Raw genomic sequence first — 13,493 nt, forward strand, 5'->3', positions numbered from 1 at the left:
CGCACACCTTAATCAAATCATGTCATTTTTAAAATGTTTTATAGGACAATCACTGTGCATAAATTCAAAGGGTGTACAAACTTTTCACAGCACAGAACCAACATCGAGAATCATTTCTGATATACTTGTTTGTGATACTTTGTAATGAAGAGCATAGTTTTATACTGCACATCTGAGTTCTTTGGTAAATCGTGAATTAAAAAGGACAGGAAGTGTTGGTCTGGTGAAATAAAACAATCAACATTCTGAAAGAAATGTATGCTTGAATCATTTCCCTCGGTGACACCCCAGCCATAACCACAATTGCAAAACTTTAAGAACAAGCAAACATACAAAATTATTAAACATTACTTATGAGCACAGACACAAAAGGGATGATTGTAATTCAACAAGGACACGGTTAGAATCAGAACTGTCAAGTTTAAAGTAAAACATCAGGGTAACATCAGGAACAGATGGAGATGTACAGAGGCTATAGTCCCAATAGGAAATTAAATCTGAATCTCATGTTCTTCAAGGCAAGAAGCAGCACACTCTGACCGGTCACAAGTGTCTCATGGTCACTGTGGAGGTGCGTTCAGTGGACCGGAGGAAAATCAGTTACGCTTCTTCTGTCGTGCTCCGACTTCCTCCTGAGACTCTGGAAAACACTGGAATCCAATCAGCATTCCTATGATAGAGAAACCTAGAAAAACACATGACAATGCTATTAATTTTAACAAAAAATGATTTCATACCTTTCACAAACTGGAATGTAATTAGTTGAGGGGTAATATAAATATATTTCCCATCACTCCTCACTTACTTGCCACAATGAGAGGTGCCATGACCCCGATGGTCAGAGGGGCAGTTTTGTAGATGAAAGCTTCAGACAGGAAGTGGCCCAACGCCAGCACAAATGTCGATAAGGTGATGTGATACAGCCTGCGGGAGCCAGTGGGACAGACAGTAAGAACACACGAAGACTGCGGACGTAAACAAGGTGCAGGAAGTGAGAAGCCGTCTTACGTTTTGTTCTGGATATCAATGGCACAGGCGCAGCGTATGATCGACGACAGCAACGTCCAAATACCAAATGTTCGAGCTTGGAGGCCATTTACTAAGGACGTGTGAAGAAATGGCAAAATCAGGAAAGCAGGAGTTGGAGAAATGAAAAATAATCTTATGACATTGCCATCTGTATATCCAAAGTGCGTTAGTGACAGAATCAGAAGAGGGTAAATCTGCCTTCATCAATTAATTGACTGGGCATAGAAAAAATATTTCAATCTGATAATGGCTTATCACATAAACTACACTTGTCATGATGTTGGCAGTCAGTTTTATTGTTTCCTTTTTGTTTTATAAAGTTCATCCTCATGTGTCATGTTGTGTTACTTCGCCTCTTTGTCTTGTTTTCTCTCCCTGGGGGCTGTACTGATCTGTTTCACCTGTCCCTGATTAGCCTGCTGTGTATTTAGTCCATGTGTTTTCCCTCTTTCTGTCGTCAGTTTGCCGGTGTTTGCTCTGTTTTGGTTCCTCGTGCTTCATCTGCGTTCCTGCCTGTACTCCCCACGCTTCACTCTGCTTGTACTTGGATTAGTTTTTAAATGTTGTTGTATTTCACTGCTTCTTGTTTTTCATTTTTCTTAGTTTTTGCTTTTCTTCTCAAAGCTTGCTTTTTGTTCCACCACTTGCCTCCCTGGAGTCTGCATTTGGGTCATTTTCTGCTACAATCACAATATTGTTATATATGAAATTGCAATACTGAAAAATGTCAAAGATGTTTTGTTTGCGGTCTTATAGAAACAGTCTCAGCCTCACAGCGTCCACCAGAGAGCACTGGCATGTTGATAACATTTCAGGTATTATTCTCTAAAGGTTTAGCTATTTTAAAAAACTTACTTAAGATATGTTTTGAGAAATATCATCACCAAGTCTTGAGCACTTGTGGTGACATTATATCTAATTTCTGTCGAGCTGTCATGTCTCACCAAACTCTGGCGTGCCCGTGTAGAGCTTCTCTGACAAAAAGCTGTGATCTCTGAAACTCTGCACGGTGTTTCCCATCGCGATGACGGACACCATCACCAACCAGCTCCGCAGGACGTTCAGAAAGCGACTCATGTTTTCAGTCTGAGGGACGCACCTGTCAGAGAGGAGAAGTCAGTCAGGTCAGTGCAGGATAAACAACTTCAAACTGAGGGACAGCGGAAGTGTAGCTGGTTTTGTCTCCTTGCATGTTACCTGACTGACACCTCATAGCGAGGCTGTCTTCAGCTAGCAAGTGGTCTTCAATCATAACGTACGTGACATGACATGCTAACGCTGCTGCAACCTGGTTAATACAATTAATGAGCTTGTAATGATAAAAATCGATATGATAGCATATATTTACCTGGTTGCATATATCGCTACAGTGTGAACATGCTCCTAAGAGTAAAATAAGAAGTACTGCATACAAAACAACAAAGTAGGACTCGAGCCAAACGAGTACGATGTTACATTCACAATAGTAAGTCTGTCAACATTGGACTGAGGGGATGACCAATAACAGATCTGAAACATGGCTCCATCCAATCGTACCATTCATATGATTGGCCCGTACGGGCGTTCAGGTTCCGCCCACTTTCTCCCACAACCAATGAAAACTAAGGATCTTGGTCACCTGTAGGCGTAGCGTAAGGCTACGTTCGAACAAAGAGTACATGTGGAGCGAGAGGACAATCTGTAAAAACATACATGTAAAGCAGTAATAAGCAGATTTGTCCGGTTTCATTCGTTATTTTAATTCAGTGCACACCTTCCAGATATCCAATAACTAAATGCTAACACTTAGCATCTTAAACTGAGTGCACTGGCTCTCTTTCTGTTGGGCGGTCCCTCTGGTCTCACCACTGGATACATGTAGATGCAGTACTTTGGACAGGTGGACAAATAAATATTGTCCGCGAGTGCGCATGCGTATTGCTCTGTTGCCACTCAGTTGTTGTAGTTACCAGGAAGATTAAGCGCGATGATCAATTGGCCTTGGAGATACCAGCTAGCAGTAAGCAGGCGCTCAGGCATAACGGCAAGTTGACATTGGTGTGTGTGTGTGTGTGTGTGTGTGTGTCATTATAAAAACGTCTTCTTCTCTGACTGAGCTGACTGCACCTGGATAGCTTCCGGAACCTGAAGGAACATGTCAGTAACCGAAGTCTCTGTTTGCTTACCTGTCTGTGTTTAGTCTGAACGCCTTCTGTCTGTTGTGTCGTTAATAGAAACATAGCGTCAATGCATTCATTGATCAGCAGAGCTAGAAATCAGCTGTTCTCGACTGACTGTGTGCTAGCTCAATGTGAAGAAATGCTTCAGCCATGCTCTTTGTTAGTGACTCGTAGTAACGTGGTTATTAATGTGGTATTAAGCACGAATAGACTGAGAGCCGAGTTATTCAGTGACTGGTTTTATTGTTGTCATCACCTGAACCAGGACCTCAGCACCTCATCTCCCATCTCATCCATGTTTTTGCAGGTGGAGGTGAGAGGTGTCATGATAAAACCTGCACGCTTGATCACAGGAAGACTTCACTGGGCAGCTCGTCCCCTCTTACTGTGAAGATGCCAGCTGTGATCCGGGATAAGGAGGACTCTGAGTCCTCCTCAAAGAACGAGCATGAGTAAGTGTTAACACAAGTACTACAAATTGCAGTTTTGCAAAAGACTCAGTCTCTACTGTTGAAGATGAAATGATGTTTTCTGCTGTCATGTGCATGTTGCTTGTGGACAAGTCAGTTTTATTTAGCCCAACATCACATATTTGCCTCAAGAGCTTCTGCAGTCTGACGCAGTCTATCCTCCTCGGATAAGAAAAAAGCTCCCCGGAAAACTCTTGAACAGGTTTTTGCCATGCACAGCCAAATGCAGCTGTGATTAGCCTCTAAATAACAGGTCTGTGCATACTTCTACATCAGAGCATACTCAAAACATACTCTTTTGTGGGAGTATTTTCTCTAGATACTTATCCCTTGATACGTTTGGTCAGTCTTTTTTGTTAGACAGTCATACACCATATGATATCATAAAATCATTTGTCTTTATTGGCTATTACGTAACGTTGACCTTCTATGGCCAGTGTCACCGCAGTCTTTTCTCGATCTGATGACTCTTTGATGTTAATGTTTAACATTAGTGTCACATCATCTGTTTGGAATTTACGATTGAATGCTGTTACGGCACATGAATTAACGCGTGGTGGATGATGGTGGCGTGATGTTAAACATATGAGACAGTACATTTGCCATGGAGATGTTATTCATACGCTTTCTTTCATACTGAGAGCACCACGGAGGATGAGTAGGACATTGCTCACAGTCCCTGCATCTTATTGCCAGCTAAGTTCTTAACCCACTGATCCTCCTGGAGAGTTTAAATACAGGATTAAAGTGACACCATGCAGACGAAAATAATTTTTCTTTTTTTCTTTGTCTTTACAATTTGACATGGTTTATTTATGGTGTAATCTAATCAATGCAGGATTACAGAAGATGCCCTGAGCCGTTTAGTAATGTATGCCATGATACATTTAGACAAAATTAAGCCTTGAGCTGGCTTTCATTTTGCATAATTGATGAAAGTTTAACTGAATGAGAGCGAAGGGCATCATCTAACTCTATATCATAGCTGCAACAGTTGGTCTATGTTATCCTGTTTCTGCCAACTAATTCCCTCTTAAGCTATACTTAGTCATACCTTACTGCGAACCACTGTGCCACCTGCTTTCAGACTAATTTCCAACCACTGAATTAGTTTGGATTGCCTAGTGTTAGGGTTTAACCTCCAGGTGACCAGTACAACCAGTCAAATCTGCGAGCCTTGATAATTGGTCTGTCGATGCCGGGATAGGTGACTAGTGCTGTTGTTTTTATTTGACATTAACATGTTGTAAAGGTTTATGACAGACAACCCTAAATAATGCAAAGAACAACAGAGGATAGAATTACAGCAGGGCAAATACAAGAGGCACATAGCACACATGAAGGAAAAACATGTACATGTACTACACATGTTCAGTATAAGGCAGGCCTGGAGATTTGTACTTGTCTTAACTCAGGTTTTTATTATATTTAATAGATACTAAAACAACATGAACATAAGAACAGATGCTTGATAAAATTAGCATTAACAATCTCATGCAGATTTTATGTAGGCCTATCAGACATTCGTGCATTCAGGGTAGATTTTTACATTTCTAGAAAAGGCACTATATGTTGTTCAGTCTGTTCTAGTCAACTGATGCTCGTAAAGTGCCTACAGTAGGTGTGGCTGTCTTCATTAATGTGGATAATACAAGAGAAGCAAGAACTTTGTGTATTTTAAAAACGAGCAGTTCATCTGCATATTCAACCAAATATTTGCAACTTAAAGATATAATATGCATTGTTTCTGCTTTAAAATATATTCAGTTGTGTACTCACCCTATCCTTCATGTTTCCAACATATTCAAACAAAAAATTCAAGGTCGCCTGTCACTTTAACTTCTGGAGAAACGCCGATGTTCAGGGAGTGAGGAAGGGAGTTCTTCTTTGAAAACATCGCCTTGTTTGTGAACATTTCTACATTGTTAAAATTGTTACTGTGATGGCAACAATTTGGCCTTTTGTCTCAGACCTTTCACATCTTTTGTGTATTATATCTCAGTAGTCATGATGGTGGTTTATGTTGAAAAATAAACAACAGATAAATTTGATCAGAGTACATTGTATGAGGGTGCGCAACAAAGCCACCATAATGAAAAAGCTATCTGCCGTATTGTCTGACATACCTAGGGGCAGCAATTGTTTACATGCCTCTCCTCCTTATCAGGACCGTCCATGCCTGATTGAGCTCTACCCCATCTTCATGCTACCTTATCTTATATTTATCCCCTGATAAGCAGGCTGTGTCTGGTACTATCAGACAGCCTGCAGTTTATCAAGGGTGTTTGTTAGTTCAGTATGTGGGTTTGTTATTGCCCAGCACCTCCTGAAACTGTGTGTGGTTCTGTCCCTATCTACCTGACTGAAACAAACACCACGTCAGGATACATTCCCCCGGCATTAGGTAAACTACCCTGGTTTTCACCCAGGAGTCCATCTCTATGATATTGTTACTTGGAATATTTACTCTGTATGAAATGTTGGATTCTCCAGATTATTTGATTTTCGACTTTCAGAACATTTAGAAAATCTCCCTCTAACTGTGACTGTGCATCATCTTATTGTTTGTCCACTAGAGACCATCCCTGCATCGCTTGGAGCGGCCTTAGGAAGACCACCCCAGTTCTCTTGTTTTTCCCTGAAGCTGTTGTCTCAAAAGATGCCAACACCTGCTCTGCTGGAGGTACGCTACGACTTGTTAAAGACAGTGATGGAATGTAACTATTTAGTACGTTTACTCAAGTACTAAACTTTAGTATGATTATGAGGTATTTTTTTACTTTACTAGAAAGCAAATACAGTACATTTACTCTGCAAAATGTATTTGGTAACTTTACTTTTTAGTTACTAGTTACTTTGCAGATTGCTTGCTTCATTAGGGCCAATGTAGCACATTTTTAAATTACAAGGTACAAGGTTACTTTGAGCATCACAAGCTCCATTATATTGGAGAGAAAGCAGACATCTATGACCGATATCTTTAAAACTCGGCAACTCACGCCAAAGAAAAAATATGTATTTCTGATTTTGGGGTGAACTGTCCCTTTAACGCTACAAAACGACTAAGAGGAAAGATAAAAATGATGATAATCACAGACTATGGATATTTTGTTGTTTCCTTTGCTCAGAGCGATATCATATGGCCTTCAAGATTGTGCGCACAGAGAGCCGCCTGGTGCGAGAACTGCTCACCAATCACGGATTCCATGAGGTAATGTTCTCCACTAAATCGTGCAAATTTAAGAGATTAGCCTAAATCTTGTAAAAACTCAATTGTTTTTTAGCTGCGGGAGCTATTTATATACCTCTCTGCTGTGTAGGATGAGAGCTGTAGAGCTGTCTTTATTTCCTTTGATTGATAATGCCGATGTCAAAGCCCAGGAATGCACCCATGGAAAAAAAATGGCTAAATGACCTCAAGAGAGCATTAATCCTGTTTCACGAGGGCACACAATCCCCATTATTGCTCTTTCCAAGCAGTTGCAATTAATTCCTTTTTTATTTCATTTCAATGCTTCTTGACTCCCGCTAACCCATCATCAAAGGCAGACGAGTGTCTACCACAGCTGCGACAGAGCCAAACTTTAATAAGCCTTTATTACAAACATCTGGCTCTCCCCTAGACACTGAGCGGCCATGTGAACTCTGCCTCCTAACGAACTGTTGGAATAAAACAAAACAAAACAGATAGAATGATTTGAGGGTGATGAAAATCTGCGAGCTGGCCTTCCTTTTGAGATAATTACTAAAGAGCGGGCTGTATTTCTTCAGGTTAGTGGTGAGGCGTCTGATCTGCTTCTTAGATTTAATTTCACCGAGCTGTCATATGTGATTGACATCAGAATATAATACTGCTGTTGGTGACTGGAAACTCCACAGAGCCCGTTCAGAGTGAAGAGCAATGGCTATACATGGTTTTATGCTTTGTTTATAATCCCTTTGCAAAGATCATTTGCTCTGTGTGTGTACTTAATCCAAATGATCTGATCCAGAATGTCAATTAAAGTCAATCATTCTGTCTGTTTCTCAGGTTCACCAGAACAGTAACGACTTCAACCTCATGTGGACAGGGTCTCACCTCAAGCCTTACTTACTACGCAGCCTACAAGACTTCCAGAAGGTCAACCACTTTCCCAGGTATAATATAGTGCTCAAATGTGCGTGTGCATTGCCACTGTTTTCTGCGTTATAAATATCACCGCCGAGCCGCTCTAAGCCCGTCGGTTCAGGCGGTGTGTTTGTTGGCGTCCACTGCAAAGCGTTTTGTTTGGACCGGTGCCTCTCTGAAACACGAGATGAATCATACTGTCAGGCAGGGAGCGATCTATTGCTGTTATGTATGCATTTATTTTTGTTCTGTCAGTGGCGAAGCCGTAGAGCAGTTTTTAAAACCGGAGGCTCTGCTCAATTCCAGGTCGTATGAACTGACGCGCAAAGACCGCCTGTATAAAAACATCCAGCGAATGCAGCAGACTCACGGCTTCAAAGACTTCCATATCGTCCCTCAGACTTTTGTGCTTCCCTCTGAGTACGAGAAGTTCTGCAGTAAGACACCTCTCAGTTAATCCTGTCTTTATGATATGTTTGCAGTCATTCTACATGCTACATTTTTCTTCCTGTCTGAATCTCCTCTTGTCTCTCCTGCCTCGATCTCAGATTGTTTTGCCAGGGACAAGGGTCCATGGATTATAAAACCAGTAGCATCTTCAAGAGGGCGAGGCATCTACTTGGTCAGCAATGTGAGTGATTTTTGCCCACAGGAGTTTCAGCTGTTCAATTCAGGGATTCCCACCTGTTTTGGCTTGGTTGTCCACACAATGGTGACACCTCATCACAGGTTATGTCCTCAGTTTAGCCAAAGAAGTTGTTATCACCATATACAATATAATGTATCTCTCGATATTTTGTTATCCCCTCAAAAGCACTTCATAGATACGTGGACGGGATGACAAAATCAATTGTCACAATGTTTTGAGTATTGAATAAATATTGATATTGCGACAATATTGGAGGGATGACTCCACAAAATGACACAGTGAAATCTTTGATACATAATCATCAGTAATGTTGATATAATGAAAGAGGGTAAAGATAAGTAGAAGAACAAGTAGAACAGTTTCAGTGACATCACTTTACTGTAATGCAGCCTTTAAAACCAGGAAAAGACAACACTGATGTTTGTTTAATAAGATTCTTAGAAAGAACAGTTCATTAGAAATAATAAATGAATGATAATATTTTATTGGACTTCAAAGCTCTGCAAGTTAGTGGACCTTTTGATAAGAACTATTCAGTTAAAATGTTGTTTATTATCTTCCTTAGTACCCTCATTCATTTCCTTTTTTCTTGTGAGATGTTGCTGTCTCCAAGGTCAAGAACGAACCTTCAAGCTCATTCATTACTTTTGTGGAACTGAAATATTTTTTCTTTTCTTTACCGTCCATTAAATCTGCAGGTTTGCTCTGGAACCAGTGCTTTATTACCTCTTTCAGATTGATGCAACCTGTGTTTTTCCCCAAAATAAACCCGTGTTTGAGGTTGGAGGGAGTGGACCAACATGCCATTGTATAGATGGGGAAATTGGTTCAAGTTTTTGATATGCTTTATGTCTGTAAATGTGTTTACAGTAGGGCAAACTGATTACTTTCAGTATTCTATTATTCTGCAAATTATTTTCGTGATTAATTGATTACTTGTTTAGCCTTTGCCCCAAAAATTGTGAAAAAAGAGTATAAAATGACATCTTCAGATTGATTATTTTACCGAACCAACAGTCCCAAACCCAAAGACTCTTTATTAAAATAAATGTGAAAAAAATTTGTCACTTTAAAGCAGCTGGAACCTGCAAATTTTTCGATATTTTTGCTTGAAAAAAGGCTGAAACAATTCATTGATTATCACAATAGCTGGCAATTATTTTTTCTTTCCATCAATTAATCGATTAATTGACTAATTGTTGCAGCTCTAGTTTATAGCAGGTAAAATCCCTCTGTGCTGTCACTATTTTGAGTGTGAGCTCTGTATTAGTAAAACTGTGTGTTGAAGAAATAGTTTGACATTTTGGGAAATAAACTTATTTGCTTTTTTTGCTGAGGGTGAGGTGAGAATATTTATACCACTCAAAAGTATAACTTTGAAGCCACAGCCAGCTGATGTTATTTCAGGTTAGGGCAGCCTGGAAACAGCTAATCAGCTTTCCCTCTGATTCATGCGTTAACACGGAGTCACATTAAAGTCAAACCTGGTGGGAGTTAACCTTAAGCGCACTGACTTACTAAATAAAATGCTAAAATACTTTGTGAACTGAAACAGTCAGTTGGCCAGATGTTATTTGTGTGTGTGGGGGCGGGGGTGTAGAAATACTTTGAAATAAGTATCAACCAGCGTTTGAGACATTAAGTGTGGAGTAAATCACACTCCTCCAAGGCTCTGGCTTTTGGAGGAGCTCAACAAGGTTCTCACTCTTGGAAAACATATGCACAATTCTTCTTCTTCTCAGGCATTTTTATGAAACAGTGGAAAGAATGTCAGCGATATTTGGAGAGAAGAAAGAAATACGTTCATTTTTTTTTTTTGCTTCAGGTTTTCTCTGAACTGTAGCCAGCACTGAGGTTACCCCCACACACACCCCTCCATCCCCCATCCCATCTCTTCTCAACTTCACCACCTGCAACACATTTCAACCTCATAAATGACCCATCTCCCACCACTGGATTGTATTTTTATAGGCTGTTATTTAACGTTGACCCGCTATGGCCAGTGTCACTGCAGTCTTTTCTTGATCTGATCATTCTTTGATGTTAATGTTTAACAGCAGTGTCACATCATCTATTTGGAATTCACTATTTAATGCTGTGTTATGGCACGTATGTCTGAACGTATGGTGGAGTATGGACTCATACTCTTTCTTTCATATTGAGAGATGTTGACTGAGTTCGCCCAGTTTAAAATGTTGTAGTAAATTATCTACAATCTTAGTTGTTAGCTGGCCAATTAATGGTTAATTAAAATAATAATTACTGCCTTTATTCGTGAGTATTCATGTGTATTTGTTTTTGTGTGTCATCCACAGCCAAATCAGATCTCAATGGATGAAAACATCTTGGTGTCTCGCTATATTAACAACCCACTACTGATAGATGGTGAGTTCCTCTTTGACGCTTAATAACTACAGACAGACGCAGCTAATCTGTGTAATCTAATGTTTTGTTTTTGTTTACAGAGTTCAAGTTTGACATGCGGTTGTACGTGTTGGTAACTTCGTACGATCCACTCCTAATCTATTTGTATGAGGAGGGCCTGGCCAGGTGAGCTGTGTGTGGGTTGTTGCATCGTTTGTGACGTTATTGGGATGATCGCTGAGCTACTGTGGGACGAAAATGTGATCTATGATGAGAGAACAGCAACTTGACCTGACTGTTAGTGTTGAGAATAATTGACAACATATGTATTTTACACATATGGAGTTTAAATAATAAAGAAAATCTGAGTACTTCACAGTAAATTTGAATGTTTGTGATAAACTGAAGAATTAAGTGTTTGTGTGTTGAGAAGATCCTCCTACCTCTTGAGCTATTTAAAATAGTAGTAGTAGTTGTACAGCAGGTACTACAGTCTTAAATACAGTATCCAACCATCCAAAAGAGAAAAGACAAGGTACTATTACCTGTCTATTGATGATATTATAGGCCTTTTTATCTAAACTGTTTGCGAATTTGCAAATTTGCAAGGTGCAAGTCATCAAAACAGTGACTTGAGTTGATTTGAGTCCATGTCACTATGACTAGAGTCCACATTTCTGATAGTAGAAGTAAAGTAGTAGATGCAACTACCCAACAATGTATAAAGTAGTTAAAATCCACCACTGGTAATCAAGCTCTTTGTCCTTAAGGCAACCGCAGCAGTTTATAGCTGTCTGTTATACATGCGACAAACTGCCTGCTTTGTGCACTTGACACACATCCACTGGTGCTCACTCGATGCCCAGAAGAGGGCAGCCTTCACTTTCCAAACCGAGAGCTGTTGAGTGGTGACTTTGAAACAAAGCACTCTATTGTTCCAGTTGTAGGATGTGCTCATCAAAAGTTGCTGATTGGTGTAATTGCACCATATTTGTTGGAGGTTGGTATTTAGAGCATGGATAATTTATTAATCCAAGAAGAGGCTTTTATCAGGCACAGAAAGGTCAGGAGAGGGTAGATGATTCATGGAACGACTGGAGGGAAGTGCTAGAAACAAGACTGCCACTGCCCTCTTGTTTGCTGTCTTAATTATCAAACTGTGAGCAGTTAATCACGACCAACTTCTGATTCCCACTTTTATCTCTTGACATTCCTCTTGGGTTGTGTTGGTATTCAGGTACGCACAGTGCGTGCCAAGGAATTCTCATTATTGCACATGTGGCATCCACTCCTCTCAAACGCTGCCAGACACTAATCTCTCTCCCAAGTGCCCCAATCATTCAGTCAAGTGTGAGCCTCATGAATGTGGTCACCATGGCAGAAAGATATATTATGAAACTATTGGATGGCAAGTCAAGTTTTCTTATTCTTGTACAAATAAACACCGTCTCTCTCCAGGTTTGCCACAGTCAAGTATGACCGGACTTCAAAGAACATTAAGAACACATTCATGCACCTCACCAACTACAGCGTGAACAAAAAGAGCAGCGATTATGTCAGGTAACATACGTTCAATGCAGAGCTGTTATGGGAAGCCGGATTGACTCATCCATTTATTGTAACACGGGTGTTTGAAGTGCATTTCTTCCTTTTCAGCTGCGATGACCCTGAAGTTGAGGATTATGGGAACAAGTGGAGTATGAGTGCAGTGTTGAGGTATTTGAAGCAGGAGGGGAAGGACACCACATGTGAGTCAAACCTTCATTTTCTTCCCTTTCTCCCACTTTTCAACTTTTCCTTTATGTTTAAAGATAATGTAAAATGAACCCAGTTTGCAGTGGGTTTTCTGAACACATTCAAACAAAAAACTGTTTCAGTAGAATTATTTAGTCATCTCTTAATTGTGTCTGCTCCAGTGCTGATGAGACAGGTGGAGGACCTCATCATCAAAGCACTACTGAGTGCTGAACTGCAGATAGCCAACGCCTGCAAGATATTTGTTCCCCACAAGACAAACTGCTTTGGTAATTATTTCGTATTTCTTCTTTAATGGGTTTACGCATTAAAGTGTGTCTACAGGTCTTGTAGAGTACGTCTGCATACGTGCAAAAAGCCTTTTGTGGCTTCAGAGGAAGCTTATTGTAATCTGATAAATTGCGTCCAGTGATGTCACCCAGTGGCTAAATTGCATTGTGGGTAATGTAGGCGACCTTTTCACATATGCAGTAGTGCTCCTCAAGACCTGTGAACACGCTTTAATGTGTGAAAATGGGTGGCGTTAGCCTTCAGGTGTATTTGATGACACAGTAAGTAAACATAGATCTAGATGTTTACCCTGATCTAAACGTCAATGGCTATTTTGAAGGCGTATCCAGGCTTGGGTAGTAACGGATTACATGTAATTTGGATTAGTAATCAGATTACAAAGATAAGTGACCATAATCAGCCCGTATGACATTTGAAAAAATGTGCAACTAGATCATAGCTATATATTGTCAAAGATTACTTGATTACATTTTTTATTATGGTAACTTTTTTCATGAATATTAATAAGTCAAATATGACATGTTGTGTACAAAAGTAAGTTACTCCTCTGAGCAAGTATGGCGACTTGCCTAATATTTGTTTTCACTCTTTGATGATGAAAATAGAGGGTTTTTATTAATTTCCATTGAAAAAGAAAGTAAGTGCTCCTCTTGCTCTACAAGAAAAAA

General features: G+C 40.0%; 2 protein-coding genes across 7 annotated transcripts in view; one reads left to right on the plus strand and one right to left on the minus strand.

The window, feature by feature from the left end:
- Window positions 1-22: 22 nt before the first annotated feature.
- On the minus strand, window positions 23-2,514 carry erg28 (ergosterol biosynthesis 28 homolog). Its single transcript, XM_084380698.1, has 5 exons — window positions 2,378-2,514; window positions 1,974-2,128; window positions 1,009-1,099; window positions 806-924; window positions 23-685 (listed from the first exon to the last, which is right to left on the minus strand). The coding sequence occupies exons 2-5, from the start codon at window positions 2,104-2,106 to the stop codon at window positions 597-599; spliced, it is 432 nt and encodes a 143-aa protein (XP_084236824.1). The 5' UTR covers window positions 2,107-2,128; window positions 2,378-2,514; the 3' UTR covers window positions 23-596.
- A 452-nt stretch (window positions 2,515-2,966) lies between these two features.
- ttll5 (tubulin tyrosine ligase-like family, member 5) overlaps window positions 2,967-13,493 on the plus strand; it is a 47,980-nt gene continuing 37,453 nt past the window's right edge. For 4 of the 6 annotated variants that reach the window (XR_014624713.1, XM_084381297.1, XM_084381300.1 and 1 more), the window contains exons 1-12: window positions 2,967-3,052; window positions 3,496-3,640; window positions 6,235-6,341; window positions 6,787-6,869; window positions 7,689-7,795; window positions 8,073-8,203; window positions 8,315-8,397; window positions 10,731-10,800; window positions 10,881-10,965; window positions 12,238-12,339; window positions 12,436-12,527; window positions 12,696-12,803. Coding sequence is in view for 5 of the 6 variants with exons in the window: in XM_084381297.1 (XP_084237423.1) it covers window positions 3,582-3,640; window positions 6,235-6,341; window positions 6,787-6,869; window positions 7,689-7,795; window positions 8,073-8,203; window positions 8,315-8,397; window positions 10,731-10,800; window positions 10,881-10,965; window positions 12,238-12,339; window positions 12,436-12,527; window positions 12,696-12,803 (1,027 nt within the window). In the remaining variant the exon portion in view is untranslated. The other 2 variants (XM_084381299.1, XM_084381298.1) reach the window with 2 other exon arrangements.

The sequence above is a fragment of the Pagrus pagrus genome (assembly GCF_965226575.1).
Source record: "Pagrus pagrus genome assembly, chromosome: 18".
Classification (NCBI taxonomy): domain Eukaryota; kingdom Metazoa; phylum Chordata; class Actinopteri; order Spariformes; family Sparidae; genus Pagrus; species Pagrus pagrus.